General features: G+C 44.4%; 1 protein-coding gene and 1 non-coding gene across 2 annotated transcripts in view; both read left to right on the top strand.

Annotated features, from left to right (window-relative positions):
• Nucleotides 1-23,494, top strand: part of LOC126272079 (insulin receptor) — a 595,694-nt gene that overhangs the window by 338,867 nt on the left and 233,333 nt on the right. Inside the window, exons 3-4 of the mRNA XM_049974641.1 lie at nucleotides 8,360-8,494; nucleotides 13,809-13,917. Of these exons, the coding sequence (XP_049830598.1) occupies nucleotides 8,360-8,494; nucleotides 13,809-13,917 (244 nt within the window). The remainder of the gene's footprint in view (nucleotides 1-8,359; nucleotides 8,495-13,808; nucleotides 13,918-23,494) is intronic.
• Nucleotides 19,678-19,752, top strand: Trnar-gcg (transfer RNA arginine (anticodon GCG)). The gene has a single exon. It is a non-coding gene; the product is annotated as a tRNA-Arg (tRNA).

The raw sequence follows: 23,494 nt of genomic DNA, 5'->3' as shown, positions 1-23,494 counted from the left end.
GTCATGGATAATGTTCCACACGATCGTCTGGCTTACGCTGTACTGGCTATCCAACTGCCTGGTACCGACCCGCGTCCGCAGCTCGTGGTCTCGCGGCAGCGTTCACTCTTCCCGAGCACGGGGTCCTGGGTTCCATTCCCGGCGGGGTCAGGGATTTTCTCTGCCTCGTGGTGACTGGGTGTTGTTTGATGTCCTTAGGTTAGTTAGGTTTAAGCAGTTCTAAGTTCTAGGGGACTGATGACCATAGGTGTTAAGTCCCATAGTGTTCAGAGCCATTTGAACCATTTTTTTACTGACACGAGAGGTTGCCTTCCACAGTGTTAACCATATTTTCCTTCAAGTAAGGTGTCCCAACATTTCTGGTACGGCCTTCATGATATCCTGTTTCCTGAAACGACACTGTCTGAGACAAACAGCGAAACACTGTTGCAAACACTGAATGCGGTGGCAGCTGTTGCGGGGGATAGGTCTCCTGATACAAACTTGCTGCCCGTTGCCATTTGCCTTTCCGTATGTAAACACCATGTCTACCGAGAGAGCGATTTTTTTTTTTTTTTTTTTTTTTTTTTTACTAAACATGGGAGGTCATCAGTCCCCTAGGACTTGGAACTACTTAAACCTAACTATCCTAAGTACATCACACACGTCCATGCCCGAGGCAGGATTGGAACCTGCGACCGTAGCGGTCGCGCGGTTCCAGGCTGAAGCGCCTAGAACCGCTCGGCCACTCCAGCCGGCCTCCGGCCGAGCGAGGTGGCGCAGTGGCTGGCACACTGGACTCGCATTCGGGGGGGGGGGACGACGGTTCAATCCCACGACAGGCCATCCAGATTTAGGTTTTCCGTGATTTCCCTAAATCGCTCCAGGCAAATGTCGTTATGGTTCCTTCGAAAGGGCACTGCCGACTTTCTTCACCATCCTTCCCTGATCCGATGAGACTCATGACCTCGCTGTCTGGTCTTCTCCGCCAAATAACACCCCCCCCCCCCCCTCCAAAAAAAAAAAAATCGCGTCGGCAAGCTCTCTATTCGAATACGGAACCACTGTGCACAACGCTGTATCACGTCCACTACAAGGTGAGTCGGCAAGAGAAGTGAATCGGACGCAAAATTACGAATGACTATGGCAGGAGGGGTCGCTAGGGCGTGACGTATGAACAAAGTACCACCGTCTAGGAAGAAACCAAGCGTACCGTAACTGTTGATGTGTGCTAGAGCGCGTATTAGACCGCAGTCTCTGTAACAAAGTGTGATTCAATAAATTGACATGGGAACCATGAATTTACTGACCTAAGTTCATTACACTGTTTTGGTCTGTATTTTGTCATAGATCAGTACCTGGAGTTTGTACACGGTGGAAAAGAATCACCTTGTATATGAATTGTAAAGAAACGAAAATAAAAAAGTTTCTGGGTATCTGCTCGATCCCACAGCTCGTGGCTTACCGTTCTGTGTGTACTTTTCTTCGGTGCGTAAACCGCTTTCTGGAAGCTGTGTAACGTAAGTGGATCATGCCTCGCGCCACCCGCACCGAAAAGCTATTTTTTTTCTGAGCGGTTGGCTGTCTGAACTTCAGTCACACTCATTTCTAGCCAAGCTCTAGCTGTACCGTAAATTTGGACGGAATCGGTGATGGCGAGTCGGCACGGGCACCTTTGTGAGTACGCAGTAGAGTTGTGGCGATTCGTGGGTGAGTCGTTCATTTGAACGACTCTAAATAAAGAATCGTGAGAATCGAGTCGTGATACGGACGAATCGTCGTTCAAAAGAATCGTAAGAACGATTGCGTGTTTCCGAGTCGTGACTATTCCAAGTTCCAACGAGTCATCGATTCTTAGTACGCTATGCTTCGAAGGCAACTTCCGAATCGTGCCGAGTCGTGCCGAATGATTACGACCGCCAGTTGGCAGTCAAGTGGAGGATGCGTTTGAACAAAGGCAGCAATTGTGCACCACCTTTCGCACAAATCGACTCCTCTTTCCTGGCATGCTGAAATAAAACAATAGATGCAATCAAATCAAATGTGACCTTTCATCAATTAAGGCATTACACGTATAAATCGAGAATCACACTTGTAACGTTATATGCATGTTTATTCACAAATAAACTATTTCTGGCATATCTTATCATGACACAGTTCTATTCTAACCCCATTGAAAATTCCACACATGTCCTGCCATCTGTGAGTAAGATGTAGAACTTTTTGCATTCCGTAAGAATCGTGCCATCGCAGACTAGAATGAATCATGAAAGAATCGGGAACGAATCGTAGGAATCGATACGCAATGTGAGATTGAATGGTAGGAATCGAATCGAACTCTAGTACGCAGTCGGCAACGGCGAACGGCGGCCCTGAGAACAGCTGTGTTCCCCCAAGAAGCACCAGCGGGGACTTCCCCGCGAGCAGTGTGGTCAGCCTGTCACGTGCGCGGAATACACAGCGCGCTAACAAACTGCGGGACGCATGACGTCGACTCTACTCCGTTATACACATACAGGGGAACGGCAGCTGTAATCCGATTAAAATTACTTAACAGTTGACTATCACTTGGGCCGCTACAGTGTTGCCACAACGGCTGCCTCTTGGTTATAGCTGACACAAACTAGGACTGTTGATATTTTAGAAACAGCGGGAGGCCGATATATCGACATTTACAAAAAAAAAAAAAAATCATTACCTGCTCTGTACATATCGAAAATGGTATCGATATATCGACGAAAAAATACTGAAGTACCGGCCTATATATATAGGCCGCACATTGTAAATATTGTGCCAGTTTTAGAGCTGTATATTATAGTATTGATTTATTGGCTCTGAGCACTATGGGACTTAACATCTGAGGTCATCAGTCGCCTAGAACTTAGAACTACTTAAACATAACTAACCTAAGGATATCTCACACATCAGTGCCCGAGGCAAGATTCGACACTGGACTCGCATTCGGGAGGACGACGGTTCAATCCCGTCACCAGCCATCCTGATTTAGGTTTTCCGTGATTTCCATAAATCGTTTCAGGCAAATGCCGGGATGGTTCCTTTGAAAGGGCACGGCCGATTTTCTTCCCAATCCTTCCCTAACGCGAGCTTGCACTCCGTCTCTAATGACCTCGTTGTCGACGGGACGTTAAACACTAACCTAACCTAACCAAGATTCGAACCTGCGACCGTAGAAGTCGCGCGGTTCCGGACTGAAGCGCCTTGAACCGCTCGTCCGCAGCGGCCGGCTATTAATTTATTATTAGGTATTGTGTACATCAACAACCCAGTAGCCTGCATAGGCCGGATTTTTACACTGTCATATTTCACTGTCAAAGTTGATATGTGAAATATTTATATTACAGAAATTTGATGGTGTAATTGGGAAGTTTGTCAAATCTTGCCTGTCGTCAAACAAATATAATCAAATCTAGGGCCTCGCCGTAGGTTTGATCATAAAAGTCGTTCGTCTTCTGTTCACTGCAATGTGAAACGTAACGGCTTGGAGCGCTGGCGTCGCTACAGCTATTTGACGTTTCTGTAGAGTGTTTGCAAACATGGCTTCAAAGTTGGTGTGTTCCTTCGACTCAAACTTGCTTCGAGTAGAGTGGAGGGGTAAGCAAGGAGCACAGTGCATGCTATTTAATTGTGTGTTGATGGGCAGGTGGAATATGCTGCAGGCGACATATATCCGCATCACAGCTACAGCCATCCACCTCTACATCTCGAAACATCCAGTGAGCTTTTCAGTAAGCCGGAATAGAGGATATGGTCACTCTCTAAAATAAAATAAAAATATTTCTTAGTTTTCCATTCTATTTTGTCTATTTTTGAATTCTGGAAGCCACAAGTTAAAAAGCGCTTCATCTCTTTCGTGCCGACCGCGGTGGCCACGCGGTTTAGGCGCTTCAGTCCGGAACCGCGCGCCTGCTGCGGTCGCAGGTTCGAATCCTGCCTCGGGCATGGATGTGTGTGATGTCCTTAGGTTAGTTGGGTTTAAGTAGTTCTAAGTTCTATGGGACTGATGACCTCAGATGTTAAGTCCCATAGTGCTCAGAGCCATTTGAACCATCTCTTTCGTACTTTTTATTAATTTTGTAGTTATTAGAACATTAATCCCATTCAAAATATCCACGGGTGTACTGCCGGTCTACAGTGTCCAACGGGCACAATATTTCGGCGATCATACATGTCGCCATCATCAGGTGAACTGACGGACTGAGCTCCTGTGAACGTGCCGGCAGGGAGATCCGTACGCTATGACTGCTCAGAGGGAACTGGGTTGGGTCGCGGAGGCGGCCGATTTAAATACTCTCCGCCCGCGGTGCGCTCCCTCCGCTCTCCGCGCCCCCCGCCACGGTGGAACAGTTTGCGACGGCGTTTGAGATGACGTCGGTGTGATGGCTCTGTCCGCCGTGGTCGTCACAACTATACGTTTGCTCGATTTACTCTTGATTAACCCAATCGCTTGTTTATCGGCCGCCGCCGCGACCGAACCGAGTTCCCCCTGAGCAGCCATAGCGTACGGATCTCCGTGCCGGCACGTTCACAGGAGCTCAGTCCGTCAGTTCACCTGATGATGGCGACATGTTTGATCTCCGAAATATTGTGCCCGTTGGACACTGTAGACCAGCAGTACTACACCCGTGGATATTTTGATTATCAAATATGCCGGGATAAATTCAAGGATCACTAATCCCATTAATTAAAATATTCAAAAATAAAAATAGTTCTTATTGCCCGTATAGTGTACTAAACATTTATTTACCTTTACATATTCCCCATTCAGTGATTTATAAATCGCTTCACATGTTTCTGGAATTATTTTGGTTAGTGTGCAATGTGATATTCGTGTGTTGTGTTGTAAACTAGAGTAGTCCTCTCCTGTGTTAGTAAGTCACAGTTTGCCTGTTATCTGCAGGTATAGCATTTTTCAAGAGAGTATTCTGTTTTGTAATATGAGAAGCTACTTTACTGGGCAAAAACTGAAATAACCTATCTCCCATCCATTTGCAGCTCTCGTATCAAATTTTGATGAATGCTTTTATTATCTCGACGTAGTGTCTATACCTTCATCCAATTATGTTTCCTTTTTTTCCTCCGCTTTTCTTGCAAATACACACACAATGCAATTGTGATACTAGCAACTGCGCGGCCATCTTGAAGTTTGACGAAAAATATGACGACAGTGTAATACCCCTTTTCAGCGTCCCGTCAAAGCTATTTGTCAAAGAAATTGGATGGATATTTGATCACATTTCTTTGTCAAAGAAATATGATAGTGTAACACCGATCTTATCCCCTTTATAGCAAGGACAGAAAGGAAATCGATGCATGTTCACACATTGCGATAACCGCTTTGCTAACAAGGTAACTGCACATGAGTGGCACAATAAAAGGTGTCCTATATGTCGTTCGTTCAGTTTAATCACACATCGGATTTGTCCGGAACAATTCAGGCCGAGTTCAATGTTTTTTTTTTCCATTTGTGCAAACGCCAGCGACCTAGTAATGGTAGTGTGAAAACTGCGTGGCGGTGAAGTTAAAAGTTGCAGTTTCTGTTGGTAGGGCTGTAGCCGATTACGCCAGCATTTCCCCTCGCATGTCTCGCCCCCCCCCCCCCCCCCCCGCAAAGACCAATCTTGTCATTTAGATTTTTGTTCCTCAGTTTCAGCAAATGTTTTTGAAGAACGCCGATGTGAAAAAATGGCACACCAATTGCGTTAAAAATGGTTTTTTGACGCGACTGTTGTGTTGTTCCTTCACATCGGAAATCTTTTTATTCCATACACATCGCCAGCACCCAGTGTAGATTGGTAAAATTATGTTCTGCTACAATTTCAAATATTAACGGAATATTGCGAAAATAATATAAAATAAAAATATGAGCATTCGATATTTCCATTTCAGTATCGATACACCGGGAAAGAAATGTCGCTTATACGAGGGGCGTTTGAAAAGTCCGTGCAAAAATAAAAATTACTAACGTGTTTCGGGTAAACCTTTTCTATTTTTCGATATAGTCTCCTTTTAGACTTACACACTTCGTCCACCACTGTTCTAATTTGTTGATCCCTTCCGAATAGTAAGAATTGTCCACGTCTGCAAAATAGCTATTTGTTGCTGCAAATCACCTCCCCGTTTGAATAAAATATTTGTCCTGTCAGCCATGTCTTCAAATTGGGGAACAAACAGTAGTCCCAGGGAGCCAAGTCTTGAGAATAGGGGGGATGTGAAACGAGTTGGAATCCTGTTTCCATTAATTTTGCGACCAAATCTGCTGAGGTGTGTGCTGGTGCATTGTCGTGATGGAAAAGGACTTTTTTGCGGTCCAATCGCCGGCGGTGGTGTTTTTTTTTAGCTCGGTTTTAAAACGGTCCAATAACGATGAATAATATTCATCTGTAATAGTTTTACCCTTTTCCAGGTAGTCGATGAGGATTAAGACTTGCGAATTTCAAAAGACAGTCGCCATAACCATTCCGGCCGAAGGAACGGCCTTCTTTGGTGCAGATTCTCCCTTGGTAACTCATTGTTTAGATTGTTGTTTGGTCTCAGGAGTATAGTGATATACGCATGTTTCATCCACAGTGACGAAACGACGCTTAAAGTCCTGCGGATTCTTCCTGAACAGCTGCAAACCATCCTTGCAACACTTCACACGATTCCATTTTTGGTCAAACGTGAGCAATCGCGGAACCCATCTGGCGGATAACTTTCTCATGCCAAATGTGTATGCAAAATATTATGTAGCCGTTCATTCGAGATGCCCACAGCACTAGCAATCTCACGCACCTTAACACTTCCGTCATACGTCACCATATCATGGATTTTATCAATGATTTCAGGAGTCGTAACCTCCACAGGGCGTCCAGAAAGTTCAGAATCACTTGTGCCCATATGGCCATTCCGAAAATTTTAAAACCACTGATACACTGTTCTAATCGAAGGTGCAGAGCCACCGTAATGTTTATCAAGCTACTCTTTGGTCTCCTGAGGCGTTTTGCCTTTCATAAAGTAATGTTTAATCACCACTCGGAGAGTGAAATGAGCTTCGTCGGTCCACAACACGTTACTCAACTAATCGTCATCTTCCGCCATTTTTTGAAACGCCCACACCGCAAATGCCCTCCGCTTCACTAAATCGCCAGGTAACAGTTCATGATGCCGTTGGATTTTGTACGGATAGCATCGGAGGGTACGCCTCAGTGCCAACCAGACAGCAGTGTGTGGAATGCCGGTGCGACGTGCGACTTCACGAGCGCTGACTTCCCCGTGCACATACGAACCCGCTACAGTCTCCATTTCTTCCTGAACTGTCTCAGCAGCATTACGCCTTGTGCTCGGTCGGCCACTACGGGGTCATGCGCAGTCACTAACGTTTTCATGTCCAGCGCCATCTGTCGGACATTTTGTGAACTTTTTTTTTTTGTTCTAATAAAACGCCATGTCATTCCAAGCATGTGTGTCAATTTTTACCTCTCTATCTGCATTATTCCGTAGTTTAGTAAGTTTTCAAATGTATACTGTCTTTTTGATCACCTAGTATTTTGGGAAAACTGCGATATTTTTTCGACAACCTAACACAAACACGGCGGGTTGCTTTCCAAATGTTGTTAATGTGAGACGCAGAATGTTGGAAGTGCCCGCCGCGAGGTGTGTGGAAAATGCTACATGCTCTGTCGACAGCTTATTTTAAGTGAGCAATGGCTGATCTGCGGCAGAAGACGCGCTTTGTAACCCAGAATTGAGACGCATTTCCTAAGCTGACCACAGGCTCGTGATATGAAGTGTATCCGAGAAAAGGGGAGCCAGCAACCTGCTACGCAACTAAAATCATGGTCGAAGGGCGGTCCGCGTTGGCACTTGGTTGCAGATTATGGGTGACGTAGGCAGAGTCCAAACGAAAACAAAATGTTAGGAAGAAACATAAGAGCAAGTAAAAAGGTCAATACGATGATGAAACTGACGCGACAGTGCACGCTGAAGGTGATGACTCCCTTGTGCACGCTGCCAAACAGTGGCTCCAACAGGTTGGTCCAGAACTTTACCGTGCATGTATACAGGCGCTGGTTCCAAGATGGCGTAAAGCAGTTGAGAGGGATGGAAATAATGTAGAGAAATGAAAATATTGTTCCTAAAGGATGTGTCTACACACTGTAAAACTTTCAAACATGCAGAATAAAAGATGGATTTAAAAAAAAATAGTGATTTCTTTTGGAGTGACCCTAGTACATACATACATTTTTACAATCTGTAAGCATTCCACTTGATACATCGTGTATGTTGGGAAAATGCATCGGCGTTGGCGATATGTCGACTTATGACATCGACGTGCGACTGTCGATGTGTTGTTTGAGGAGATATTGACGGCGTGTTACAGGAGCTGGGCCTGCACTCTCTGACGGACATCCTGCGCGGCGGCGTGCGCCTGGAGAAGAACCCGCTGCTCTGCTACGCCGACTCCATTGACTGGAACCGCATCGCGCCCGCCGGCAAGGACGCCCACTACATCGGCGTGAGTACACCCTGCTAGAATACTGAAACATTCGCCAGTGTCTCCAGCGAAACGTCAGACTGCTGAAAAAAATGTTTGACAGTGCGAAACGTGACGAAAGATTAATTGTATTAGTTAACTTATTTTAACACTGCAGGACTAAAAATCTGTGGTTTGATGTATAAAACTATTCACTGACGTTTCATTCCCATCTGTCGGACACATCCACAGATACTTTATTTTTAATGCTGTATTTATTTGGCATCTCGCTGCCCAGCAAGTTAGCAAATCACATTGTTATTTAATGTCCTTGTAAATTAGATAATTATTTGTCGTCTCTGCAGTTATGTTGCGATACATGTCACTCATACTTAATTACTGTTATCACTTGCTGAAAGACAAACATGTAAACTATCTTATTATTGTACTTTGACACAGATACCCCGGGCGGTGAAAATCTTAGTTTTAAACGTGGCTGTTTCTCAACAACTTTATAAAAATTTCAAACGTAGGAATCATACAGCCAGCCGCTTGCAAATAACTGTTTGGTACATTGACTTAGGTTTCGCAGCCTCTAAGGACATCTTCATCAGAATGAAACTTCGAGAAACCGTAAAATTACATTGCGAGAAGACAATGGTCGGAGTTTGGAGCAAATATGCTCAAGTCAAAAATTAAATAAGACAAATTTAGTTACAAATAAAGATCAGTTTAAAAGGAGCCTGAAAGACTTACTAGTGGCCAACTCCTTCTACTCCATTGACGAATTTTTTAATAGAAACAAATGATGTATTGTGTATATTCATACCATCAGTATTGTTATTTCAGCTTTTAAAAAAATGACATGTTCCACATCCACGAGGATATCCTCAGCACGGATCTATGGAACGAAAAACTAATCTAATCTACATGTTCAGCCTTAGGCACGTATGCCTACTTAGGAACAAGAAATGTACCAAAGACGTATTTGCAAGAGTGTGGCTGTATGATTCGTATGTATGAAGCTTTTATATTATCTTATTATTGTTATTATGTCCGCCCCGATAGCTGAATGGTCAGCGTGACGGACTGCCGTCCTCAGGGGCCCGGGTTCGATCCCCGGCTGGGTCAGTCAGTGTCTCCTCAGAGACTGGGTGTTGTGTTGTCTTCATCATCATTTCATCCCCATCCGGCGCGCAGGTCTCCCAATGTGGCGTCGGATGTAATAAGACCTGCACCAAGGCGGCCGGACGTGCCCCGTGAGGGACCTCCCGGCCAATGACGCCAAACCCTCATTTCCATTGTTACTATTATTGTATTTTTTGCATGACATACTAGTCATGTGCAGAGGATTTTTCCAATCGACAGTCGTATTTCACTCAAAGTAAGTGTTATGGAGCTCATAATTTCAGATAGTTTAACTAATAGATCTTTGGGTTAGCACCGTGCTTAAGTCACCAGTTATAAACGTGAGTGCAAGTGGTTTCTTCTTCCTGGACAAGTTGCTGGTGTGCAACTGTGAAGTAAAATAAGTAATGCGTTTGCCGTGACTCTGGTGTCGTCACATATTGTACTTCAGGAAGGAGTGCCTGTGTCTTGAAACTACTTTGTGATGTGTTCTCTGTGTACAAGATTCGTGGCGCTTGTGGGTAGAGGAATTCCCAGTTTGACGACCGCCTTATGAAGTTTGCCCTGTCAACTGGCGTAGCGGGAACAATCGAGCAGTAGATGTGGTTTAAATCTGCCAGTTCTGAAGGACGATCTTCCGTCGTTAAATCTTCTTCTTTCTCTGAAGATGTGCAGGCTAACACCCATGCCCAGTTCGCTATCTCATCAATGATGCCGTACGACGTGATAAGAGTTTTTACTCCGAATGCTTTGTTGTTTTAGGATAGAACGGTTGGATCCTTACAAATTTTTGCCCTCTCGTCTGCCTAGAGGTGTCCCAGAATCGGAACCATTAATCGCATGCCCTTTTCGTTAGTTACAAAGTCAGTATGAGGCAGGCGTACGAAGCATGGCATCCCTTTCGTGATACTACTCTTTTCTAAATGGTCAACTATTTCGTTGTCTACGATACCAAAATGTTTCCGTGGGGGTTGTGCTGCTTCTTATTTTATCATTATGGTCATTTCGACTAAATATTCTGGCATTTGGAGCTGAAAGTTGGTGACTGAAATTTCCCAAAAACATCAGACGGCTTTGCTTTAATGGTTTGCACACCAACTTGTTTATCATACGTATTACACTCTCAGCTTCATTTCATAGCATACAAAACGAGCTCCACTTCTTTGAACATCTTCGATGTCCTTTGTCCATCCTTCCTGGTGAGGAACCCATACCCCGCAGGAATAATCTGGCAAGTGTAGTGTAGGGAGTCTCTTTAGCAAATTCGTTGCACGTGCTTCCTGCCAATTTCCTACATGATGGTTCCAATTTCAGTTATTCATGGTGTTGAAAATGAGCAGTGAATCAATGGATAGGGAATAGGGATGGGGGATGCAAAAGTGAATCTTGAACTAGCTTACTGGGTAAAATTGAAGGAGGAAGCAACCAGCCACAAACCTTTAAAAAAATCTTTAACGCCATTGCCAACTTCGGGATATCACGCCCAACTTCTGAAGACAACTTTTTTAATTGAGAGTAATGTATTCGTGAGTAACATGCCGTTCGCCTGTGCACCGAAGGAGGACATTTATCGGCACTTTATATGTTATGTGTACAGCAGACACATGCAAATATGCCTGCCTACATAAACATTAGAGGATGGTGCAGGAGGATGAATATCTCAGTTTGAAGTAAGGGATCCTGCTCCGCAAACGGGTCTAAAAGTTATATAAGCGAAAATCGTTCTGATACCTCTGGCAATGGATCTCTTCTAAGCTCCGTGCTTTCCATGTTTTCAGAGGAGATAGTACGCACCAAAACAAGAAAACTGGTCTAGTAAACGTTGGTTCTGCAGTGAATGCCTTGAAAGCTATGACCACTTGTTCAGTAAGAGACGTGTGTTACACAGTAGCAAAGATGTACAACTGCTCATAGCTCTTATTACAGAGCACACATTTACTGGACTTTTTTCATCTTTTGGTCCATGCTACCTCCTCCCAGAATATGGAAAGCAAAGAGCTTGCAGAAGAATAAGTTCACAATTAGAGGTATCAGAATAATTTTGGCTTACAATTTTTAGACTGGGTCGTTTCCAGACCAGGGTCCCTTACCTCAAGTTGCAACACTTACCCTTTTCCATCGTCCCTGAAGGTTTGTAGCATCATCAGGGAATCACCCCGTTATGTTATATACGCTTTAAGGTCGTCTTACAGCGTTTCGCCTTGTCTCAAAGGACGTAAGGACCAAAACAAGACTAAACACTGTCCACTACCACAGACGCGCGTGTGTGTGTAACGCTTTCATTTTTGTATCAAATGCGCGCACATTAAGCATGTTCTTCATGTCGGGAGGACGTATTTATATGCCGGTAAACACCGTAATATTCTCGTTCAGTGCAGAAGCAAATAGCATATACGAGGGTTGGAACTTAAATAGTGGCAACTATTTATTGACAACCGATACAAAAGAGTTAAATGTTTGCAGCTGTTACTGTCCTTCAAAGTAGTCAGCAGCGTTGAGCAAAACCCGTTGCCAGCGATGTGGAAGGCGTAATATACCGTTATCAGAGCCTGCTCTGTTGATGGTGCGTATGGAGCGGTCTACTGCCTGTGGAATCTCTGGAACAGTTCTGAAGCGAATGCCATGAAGTGGTTCCTTCATCTTCGGAATCAAATCAAAGTCCCAAGGACTCAAGTCCGGGGAGTATGCTGGATGGACAGTACTTCCCAGTCCCATCGACCGAACAGAGCAGCCACAGCCTGCGCTATATGCACCCACGCATTGTCGTGCAAAATGATGGGTGGGTTTGCTCATAAAGTGTCGCCGCTTCCCTCGCAAAGCTGGTCGCAGGCGATACTTCAGAAACGAACAGTAATACTGTGAATTGACGGTTTGCCGTGGAGAAACGTAATGCGTTAGGATAACACCATCACAGTCGTACACGAGAATCGCCATAAAATTAGACCGCTGCATTCGCACCATCAACAGAGCAGGCTCTGCTAACTGTGAACTACGCCTTCCACGTCGCTGGCAACGGGTTTTACACAACTCTGGCGCCTACTTTGAAGGACAGTAACAGGTGCAAACGTGTAACTCTTTTGTATCGGTTGTCAATAAATAGTTGCCACTATTTAAGTTCCAACCCTCGTAGCTGACGAGTGTATTACTATAATTAAAATATTTTGCTGTCTGAAGAGTGACGTACTAACCCGAAAGCAGTAAGGCTTTAAAATATATATTGGCTTTGTGGATCATGGCGTTCTCCAGCAACAGTTCTTAAGGGGGTTAGGACGTCAAACGGGCCGACTTGGAGCAGGAGAGGCACCACAGGACATTTTAATTTCTACTGTCTATAATTTTACAAATAAATCCATAAAACTTTGTCAGCACGACCAGGAAGGATTGAGGACTCACACTCACAGCAGTGGAAGTTCAAAAACATAGCAAACTAACTTTTATTTTACATGTGAAATTTCATCATTTTCTCACTTACTTTTGGCTGCATTTCTTTCTGTAGGTACACTTTTCTTCCTAAGTAAGAGAGATTCTTCGATGAATTTTGCACAGCATACAAGCAGTACTTACAGGTGTATGAAACTCTATAATTTTCCAAATCTATTAAAAACTGTGGTAAAAATTGAGATAATTAACTATAAAATTTGAGTTTTTTCTAAACAAGAAGTTTAAAATGTAACAGTTCATTCATTTTTTTCATAAATTAAATAAACCTTTGAGTTTCAAACACATGTAACAATACTTTGTATGCTGTGCAAAATTCATCGAAGAATCTCTTTTACTTAGGAAGAAAAGTGTACCTATAGCAAGAAATGCAGCCAGTAGTAAGTGAAAAAAGATGAAATTTCACATGTAAAAAAAAAGTATTTTGTTACGTTTCTGAGCTTCCACTACTATGAGTATGGATCCTGAATCCTTCCTGATCATGCTTTCAAAGTTTTATGAATTTATTTGTAAAAGTATAGACAGTGGAAATTAAAATGTCCTGTGGTGCCTCTCCTGCTCCAAGTCAGCCCGTTTGACGTCCTACCCCCCTTAATGGCCACGGAACTCAGCACACCAGAGCATGGGCAAAAGAAACTTAACCTACTACTGCCCTAGGTTATCAATAAAATTCTGTAAATGAGTGTTAAGAACTACACGTGACTGCACAGGTGATGAGCAGGTGTAAAAAGGAGGGGGCGCAGTACAGTGAGTGGGACGGACGAGTGCAGCTTTGGCTGGTGTGTTGCAGGCGAACCGGCCCAAGAACGAGTGCCCGATGCTGTGTCCCCGGACGCCGCAGTGCCCACGCTCCGCCGCTGGGGAGCCGCTCTGCTGGAACAGCAACCACTGCCAGAAGAGTGAGTACCAACAGCGGCAGCAAAAGCGACCGTCACACGCCGAGGTTTATGGCCGCAGCCGCTGCTGTCAGCGCATTAGTACTCGCCCTCTGCATTCGGTCATTTCCAGTAACCAGCCTTGTCTAATAATGCACCACTGGCCATTAAAATTGCTACACCATCAAGATGACGTGCTACAGACACGAAATTTAACCGACAGGAGGAAGATGATGTGATATGCAAATGATTAGCTTTTCAGAGCATTCACACAAGGTTGGCGCCGCTGACGACACCTGTAACGTGCTGACAAGAGGAAAGTTTCCCACCAATTTCTCATACACAAACAGCAGTTGACCGGCGTTGCCTGGTGAAACGTTGTTGTGATGCCTCGTGTAAGGAAGAGAAATGCGTACCTTGATAAAGGTCGGATTGTAGCCTATCGCGATTGCGGTTTATCGTATGGCGACATTTCTACTCGCATTGGTCGAGATACAATGACTGTTAGCAGAATATGGATTCGGTGGGTTCAGGAGGGTAATAAAGAACGCCGTGCTGGATCACAACGGCCTCGTATCACTAGCAGTCGAGATGACAGGCATATTACCCGCATGGCTGTAACGGATCGTGCAGCCACGTCTCGATTCCTGAGTCAACAGATGGGGACGTTTGCAAGGCAACAACCATCTGCACGAACAGTTCGACGACGTTTCCAGCAGCATGGAGTATCAGCTCGGAGACGGTGGCTGCCGTTACCCTCGACGGTGCATCACAGACAGGTGTACTCAACGACGAACCAGGGTGCACGAATGGCAAAACGTCATTTTTCGGATTAATACAGGTTCTGTTTACAGCACCATGGTGGTCGCATCCGTGTTTGGCGACATTGCGGTGAACGCACATTGGAAGCGTGTTTCGCCATCGCCATACTGGCGTATCACCCGGCATGATGCCAAGGGGTGCCATTGGTTACACGTCTCGGTCACCTTTTGTACGCATTGACGGCATTTTGAACGATGGGCGTTACATTTCTGATGTGTTACGACCCGTGGCCCTACCCTTCGTTCGACTCCTGCGAAACTCTACATTTCAGCAGGATAATGCACGACCGCATGTTGCAGGTCCTGTACGGGCCTTTCTGGATACAGAAAATGTTCGACTGCTGCCCTGGCCAGGACATTCTCCAGATCTCTCACCAATTGGAAACGTCTGGTCAATGGTTGCCGAGCAACTGGCTCGTCACAATACGCCAGTCACAACTCTTGATGAACTGTGGTATCGTGTTGAAGCTGCATGGGCAGCTGTACCTGTACACGCCATCAAAACTGCATCTGACTCAGTGCCTGTTATTACGGCCAGAGGTGGTTGTTCTGGGTACTGATTTCTCAGGATCTGTGCACGCAAATTGCGTGAAACTGTAATCACATGTAACTTCTAGTATAATATATTTGCCCAATCAATACCCGTTTATCATCTGCATTTCTTCTTGGTGTAGTAATTTTAACGGACAGTAGTGTACAAAGGGTACTACGGAAGTTATGGAATGCGACCCAACAATAAGTCGGAAGAGGCTGATTATTGCTGTGTTCTGGCAATACTTCATACCTGTCTCTTTAAAGTCAGTACCGCCTTTAGACTGTTTTTTATTTGCAGTGTTACATTTACACGATCATGATTTCGGCTTTAAAGTGCCATTTCAAGTGTTTTACTGTTATACAGTGCCTAAGAGAGGTTTACTGTCGTATTTAAAATACACTATCAGACACGTCGACTAAGGGTCAATATTTCTGGTAAAAGCCTGCTGCTTTGTTTTATCACTGAGTATACCTTCTTGAGTATACTCAAAATGGTGTACTCAGTGATATAAGATGGTATACTCAGTGATAAAACAAAGCAGTAGCCGCGGGGGATTAGCCGAGCGGTGTAAGGCGCTGCAGTCATGGACTGTGCGGCTGGTCTCGGCGGAGGTTTGAGTTCTCCCTCGGGCATGAGTGTGTGTGTTTGTCCTTAGGATAATTTAGGTTAAGTAGTGTGTAAGCTTAGGGACTGATGAGCTTAGCAGTTAAGTCCCATAAGTTTTCACATACATATGAACATATGAACAAAGCAGTAGCCTTTTACCAGAAATATTGACCGTTAGACAATGTGTCTAATAGCGTATTTTAAATACGACAGAATGCCATCTTAGGCACTGTATAACATTAAAACACTTGATAATGGCACTTTAAAGCCGAAATCATCATCGTGTAAATGTAACACTGCAAATAAAAAAAACAGTCTAATGGCAGTACTGACTTTAAAGAAATATATTACGACTTTGGCACCACATTTTGAAAAAATTACTTCATACCTGAATTGTAGCCGCTGTGCCAAGTCTGTGGGAGCAGTCGTTTACCAGGAGGGTTAGTTCGAAGCGCTTGCTATGGCACCTTGGTCACGAAGTGAGATTCGGGCAGTTTTGCGGTACAAGTTCGCGCGTGGTTTAAACATAGAGAGTGCTTGGAAGAAATGACTCTTGCACTGGCTGATGTGTGTCCACATCGTACAATTACAGCCAGGAGGTAAAGAGAATTCCGAAGAGGACATTTCACTCTGGAGGACGCTGAGAGGGCGGGAAAGCCGCGATCGTCGGTTACGGAGGAAAACATTCATGCTGTGAGGAAAATGCTGGACGAAGACACGCGAGTGACCTATAAGCACTTCGAGGGTACCTTGGGGCTGCATTCACCAGCTATTCGTTCGGTTCCGCATGATCTTTTGCAAGCAACTTGGTTGACTCTGGATGCCCCATAGACAGATGACGCGACGTGTGATTAGATGCCGGAAGATGTTTTCTAGTATGAGAATAACATCTTGACAGGTGACGAGACTTGCCTGTACTATAATGACGTGCCGACTAAGACTCATAACGACGTTTGGATCTTTGAAGGTGACGATACATCCCTAGCTGTCAGAAAATTGCGATCAGTAAAGAAGAAAATAGTAGCTATTTCTTTCAACTCGAGCGCAGCTGTGGAGCGTGTTGTTTTGGTCACACAGAACACAGTCACACTGCCCAAAGTCATCCGTTCTTTGTAAAACCTGCGACATAAGTCAAGAATGGAAACTCGGTTCCTCCATCACTACGACGCTCCAGCTCACCGCCCCAAAGCATCCACGGAATATTTGGGGGGGGGGGGGGCTGAAACTTCTAGAGCACCGCCCTTACAGTCCAGACCTCGCTTCTCGCTCCACACGTGTAAATGAAGCTCAAAACGAGTGCAGGTTTCAAGTGATGACGTCGTTCTGAGGGCTTGGGGCAACGAGTGTGCCTTACTCCCTACAGAAACTTGGGAGAACTGGTTTAGGGATTCGTTTCGGAGGATGGAGAGGTGTATTCAATGTGTCGGAAATAGTTGTTGTTGTGGTCTTCAGTCCTGAGACTGGTTTGATGCAGCTCTCCATGCCACTCTATCCTGTGCAAGCATCTTCATCTCCCAGTAGCTACTGCAACCTACATCCTTCTGAATCTGCTTAGTGTATTCATATCTTGGTCTCCCTCTACGATTTTTACCCTCCACGCTGCCCTCCAGTACTAAATGGGTGATCCCTTGATGCCTCAGAACATGTCCTACCAACCGGTCCCTTCTCGTCAAGTTGTGCCACAAACGTCTCTTCTCCCCAATCCTGTTCAATACCTCCTCGTTAGTTATGTGATCTACGCATCTAATCTTCAGCAGCCCCACATTTCGCAGGCTTCTATTCTCTTCTTGTCCAAACTATTTATTGTCCATGTTTCACTTCCATACATGGCTACACTCCATACAAATACTTTCAGAAACGACTTCCTGACGTTTAAATCTATACTCGATGTTAAAACATTTCTCTTCTTCAGAAACGCTTTTCTTGCCATTGCCAGTCTACATTTTATATCCTCTCTACTTCGACCATCATCAGTTATTTTGCTCCCCAAATAGCAAAACTCCTTTACTACTTTAAGTGTCTCATTTCCTAATCTAATTCCCTCAGCATCACCCGATTTAATTCGACTACATTCCATTATCCTCGTTTTGCTTTTGTTGATGTTCATCTTATATCCTCCTTTCAAGACACTGTCCATTCCGTTCAACTGCTCCTCCAAGTCCTTTGCTGTCTCTGACAGAACTGCAATGTCATCGGCGAACCTCAAAGTTTTTATTTCTTCTCCGTGGATTTTAATACCTACTCCGAATTTATCTTTTGTTTCCTTTACTGCTTGCTCAATATACAGATTGAATAACACCGGGGAGAGGCTACAACCCTCTCTTACTCCCTTCCCAACAACTGCTTCCCTTTCATGTCCCTCAACTCTTATAACTGCCATTTGGTTTCTGTACAAACTGTAAATAGCCTTTCGCTCCCTGTATTTTACCCCTGCCACTTTTAGAATTTAAAAGAGATTATTCCAGTCAACATTGTCTAAAGCTTTCTCTATGTCTACAAATGCTAGAAACGTAGGTTTGCCTTTCCTTAATCTTTCTTCTAAGATAAGTCGTAAGGTCAGTATTGCCTCACGTGTTCCAGTATTTCTACGAAATCCAAACTGATCCTCCCCGAGGTGGCTTCTACTAGTTTTTCCATTCGTCTGTAAAGAATTCGTGTTAGTATTTTGCAGTTGTGGCTTATTAGACTGATTGTTCGGTAATTTTTACATTTGTGAACACTTGCTTTTTTTGGGATTGGAATAATTACGTTCTTCTTGAAGTCTGAGGGTATTTCGCCTGTCTCATACATCTTGCTCACCAGATGGTAGAGTTTTGTCAGGACGGGCTCTCCCAAGGCCGTCAGTAGTTCTAATGGGATGTTGTCTACTCCTGGGGCCTTATTTCGACTCAGGTCTTTCAGTGCTCTGTCAAACTCTTCACGCAATATCGTATCTCCCATTTCATCTTCATCTACATCCTCTTCCATTTCCATAATATTGTCCTCAAGTACATCGCACTTGTATAGACCCTCTATATACTTCTTCCACCTTTCAGCTTTCCCTTCTTTGCTTAGAACTGGGTTTCCATCGGAGCTCTTGATATTCATGCAAGTGGCTCTCTTCTCTCCAAAGGTCTCTTTAATTTTCCTGTAGGCAGTATCTATCTAACCCCTAGTGAGATAAGCCTCTACATCCTTACATTTGTCCTCTAGCCATCCCTGCTTAGTCATCTTGCACTTCCTGTCGATCTCATTTTTGAGACGTTTGTATTCCTTTTTGCCTGCTTCATTTACTGCATTTTTATATTTTCTCCTTTCATCAATTAAATTTAATATTTCTTCTGTTACCCAAGGATTTCTACTAGTCCTCGTCGTTTCACCTACTTGATTCTCCGCTGCGTTCACTATTTCATCCCTCAAAGCTACCCATTCTTCTTCTTCTGTATTTCTTTCCCCCACTCGTGTCAATTGTTCCCTTATGCTCTCCTTGAAACTCTGTACAACGTCTGGTTCTATCAGCTTATCCAGGTCCCATCTCCTTAAATTTCCACCTTTTTGCAGTTTCTTCAGTTTTAATCTACAGGTCATAACCAATAGATTGTGGTCAGGCACCACATCTGCCCCTGGAAATGTCTTACAATTTAAAACCTGGTTCCTAACTCTCACTCTGACCATTATATAATCTATGTGATACCTTTTAGTAGGCTGTAATTACTTTGAAAAAAATTAAAGAAATACAGCTGTGATCCTTCCTGGCAGATTAAAACTGTGTGCCGGACCGAGACTCGAGCTCGGAACCTTTGCCTTTCGCGGACAGGAGCTGTGGGGACGGGGCGTGAGTCGTGCTTGGGTAGCTCAGTTGGTAGAGCATTTGCCCGCGGAAAGCAAAGGTCCCGAGTTCGATTCTCGGTCCGGCACACAGTTTTAATCTGCCAGGAAGTTTCATATCAGCGCTCACTCTGCTGCAGAGTGAAAATCTTCACTCTAAGTACAGCTGTATTGCGAAACTTTCCTAGTACCCTTTGTACATAGTTCTGCTACAGCATATTAAGGGTTATATTATGTCAACTTTCCATGGGAAACGCCTCACATGGGCACGAAAAAGAGGAACTCTTTCCAGTGTAGGCACCTGGACCCCAAGGGGACAGTCTAGCTAACATTTCCATATGACGCCTGCAGTCGGCAGTTGTGGTGCAGATTGGAGGTTGCTCTTCTGTTCTGGGCACTATACGTTTTTGAACAGAAATCACGCTTCCTGTGAGATCGTGTCGCTCCTTCTGTGTGTGTGTGTGGGTGTGTGGGTGTGTGTGTGTGTGAGAGAGAGAGAGAGAGAGAGAGAGAGAGAGAGAGAGAGATTCCAGTATAAGACGCGAGCTTGCTTTGGCGGTACCAAGGGACTGGCGCCTCCCAAAAATTGTATACACTCTTTATTATGACTGTAACAATAAACGCAAGGAAACAGCCGCGGCTGGACCATCACCAGGAAGACATCGTGTACTGATGGACAAGCAAGTAAGAGAATTGGGAGAGTGCCTGTAAAAAATCGCGTGCAATCAGCGGAAGGAATCACTTGCGAGTTCTCCAAAGTGCTACCAGCGATCCAGCTGGCTCAGTGAATGTGCGTTGGGAGTTAACAAACGAGTTGGCTGCAGTGGCAGTTGGCAGCTCACCGTAAATCACAGATTTCCTTAGTCAAAGCTAAGCGACGCTGGAGGTGGTGTGCAGACACCAGTGGACATTGAATGACTCGGGAGAGTTTGAGTGATGAAACGCGCTGTGCCCTGTGGCAGTCCGATGCAAGGGCTTCGGTTCTACATCTCATACATACGTACTCCGCAGGCCACCGTACGGCACGTGGCGGAGGGTATCATGCACCACAACTAGTTGTTTCCTGTCCCCTTCCTCTCGCAAACAGAGCCAGGCATTAACGATTGTCCATATGGGTCCGTATGAGCCCCAGTTCCTCGTATACTATATTCGTGATCATTGCGAGAAATGTGTATTGACGGCAGTGGAATCGTTCTGCAGACAGCCTCAAATGTCTGTTCTTTGAATTTTCTCAATAGCGTTCCTCGAAAAGTTGGTATTTTTGGCACATTCGTTTTCAGTGGCTACTTTCAACTCATTTATTCCGTACTTTTCCTTCTTCCTCAAACTTTCTGGCAGACGAGTACCTGTAAGTCGCGTTGGTGTATCTCGTTGGAAGTTCATTCTGTACTGGCCTAGCACTTCACGTAACATTCTGTTTTCCAGTGCCGCTTGAAAATGATTTTTCTTTGCTCAAGATCCACCCTGGCTTCAACCATTCTTCAAGCCGTCACAACTGAAAAAGAAAACAAGTGTATTGTAGTTATGACCTGTGAAAAAGTGAATAGCCTACATTTTTTTGAGATGCCCTGTATTTCGAGAGAATGATTATCATTGAACACAGGTCCACTATTTCTGTGTCTGTTTAAAGTGTCAGTTTTAGCGGGAGAGAGAAGGGTGGGAGGGGCTTGAATTGTGAGTGCAAAAAGGGACCCCTCACACGATCAACATTTATTGCGCAATAATATTGTGTCAGTATAATGTGCGAAACTGCGAGGCCAAGAGCGGCATGTATTATTCCGTAATATTTTCGCCCGAGAAGCGTCAGTTAGAGCTCTGCCTTCATACCAAAATCACCAGCGTTCGACGACGTGGAATTCATATGTATTGCGATCAAGTTGCTTGCCTTGCAAAACACAAGCAAGAGTTATGCAGAACGGCCGAAATAAGTCTGAAAACCTGCCACTGAATATTGCAATGGACCAGCGGCTCATTTAGCGCACCACTGATTCGTGAAACACAACTACTACTAAATTACAAATTAAACAAATGAACTGTGTAATTTATCATATAAATGTGTTGTTTCTTATGTATTTCCCTAATGTAAAAACTGTCGCTGACTAAATAAAAGAGCCGGCCGGTGTGGCCGAGCGGTTCTAGGCGCTTCAGTCTGGAACCGCACGACCGCTACGGACTAAGGTTCGAATCCTGCCTCGGGCATGGATGTGTATGATGCCCTTAGGTTAGTTAGATTTAAGTAGCTCTAGGGGACTGATGGCCTCAGAAGTTAAGTCCCGTAGTCGTCAGAGCCATTTGAACCATTTTTGGACTAAATAAAAGAATTGTTTACTGATTAGCGATTGAAATTTACATGTTCTTCTCCTGGTGGGACACCTTTGCAAGGAAAAAAAAAAAACAAAAAAAAAAACACATGTATGCTCACTGAACAGCGAGCCTGATGGCACAGTGATCTTCAGTTTCCTCTGCTAGTGTACAACTATCTGGCCAGCCTTTCCTAAATTGCCAGGAATTTCATTTCTGAAAGTACCGCTTCAATATTCATCTAGCACACTTCCCGATGTTTTATTATTATCGAAACTGAAATGCTCACAATCTTGGCAGAAATTGCCGTTTATTGCGCAATACTGCGCTTGTACGGTACAATATGTTGGGCGGTGTATTGACCGGCCTGCATATTCTTAAAGCTTTTCAGTCTTTACATCTACATCTACGTGATTAGTCTGCTATTCACAATAAATTGCTTGGCAGAGGGTTCAATGAACCATCTTCATGCTGTCTCTCCACCGTTCCACTCTCGAACAGCACGCGGGAAAAACGAGCACTTAAATTTTTCTGTGCGAACCCTGATTTCTCTTACTTTATCGTGAAGATCATTTCTCCCTATGTAGGTGGGTGCCAACAGAATGTTTTCGCAATCGGAGGAAAAAACTGGTGATTAAAATTTCATGCCGGCCGGGGTGGCCGAGCGATTCTAGGCGCTACGGTCGCAGGTTCGAATCCTGCCTCGGGCATGGATGTGTGTGATATCCTTAGGTTAGTTAGGTTTAAGTAGTTCTAAGTTCTAGGGGACTGATGACCCCAGATGTTAAGTCCCATAGTGTTCAGAGCCATTTTGAAATTTCATGAGAAGATCCCGGCGCAACAAATAACACCTTTGTTTTAATGATTGCAACTCCAATTCACGTATCATGTCTGTGACACTATCTCCCCTATTTCGCGGTAATACAAAACCAGCTATCCTTTTTTGTACTTTTTCGATGCCATCCGTCAATCCCACCTGATGCGGATCCCACACCGCACAGCAATACTCCAGAATAGTGCGGACAAGCTTGGTGTAAGCAGTCTCTTTGGTAAACCTGTTGCACCTTCTAAGTGTTCTGCCAATCAATCGCAGTCTTTGGTTTGCTCTATCCACAATATTATCTATGTGATCTATCCAATTTAGGTCATTTGTAATTGTAATCCCTAAGTATTTAGTTGAATTTACAGCCCTCAGATTTGTGTGACTCATCGCATAATCGAAATTTAGCGGCTTTTTTTTTTAGCACTCATATGAATAACTTCACACTTTTCTTTATTCAGGGTCAGTTGCCACTTTTCGCACCATACAGATATCTAAATCATTTTGCAAGTCGTTTCGATCAACTGGTGACTTTACAAGACGGTAAATGACAGTATCATCTGCAAACAATCTAAGACGGCTACTCAAATTGTCTCCTCCGTCGCTAATATAGACAAGGAACAATAGAGGGCCTATAACACTTCCTTGGGGAACTCCGGATATTACTTCTGTTTTACTCGATGACTTTCCGTCTACTACTACGACAGGAAA

The sequence above is a fragment of the Schistocerca gregaria genome, chromosome 5 (assembly GCF_023897955.1).
Source record: "Schistocerca gregaria isolate iqSchGreg1 chromosome 5, iqSchGreg1.2, whole genome shotgun sequence".
NCBI classification, from domain to species: domain Eukaryota; kingdom Metazoa; phylum Arthropoda; class Insecta; order Orthoptera; family Acrididae; genus Schistocerca; species Schistocerca gregaria.
This window is presented reverse-complemented; position numbering and strand designations above follow the sequence as displayed.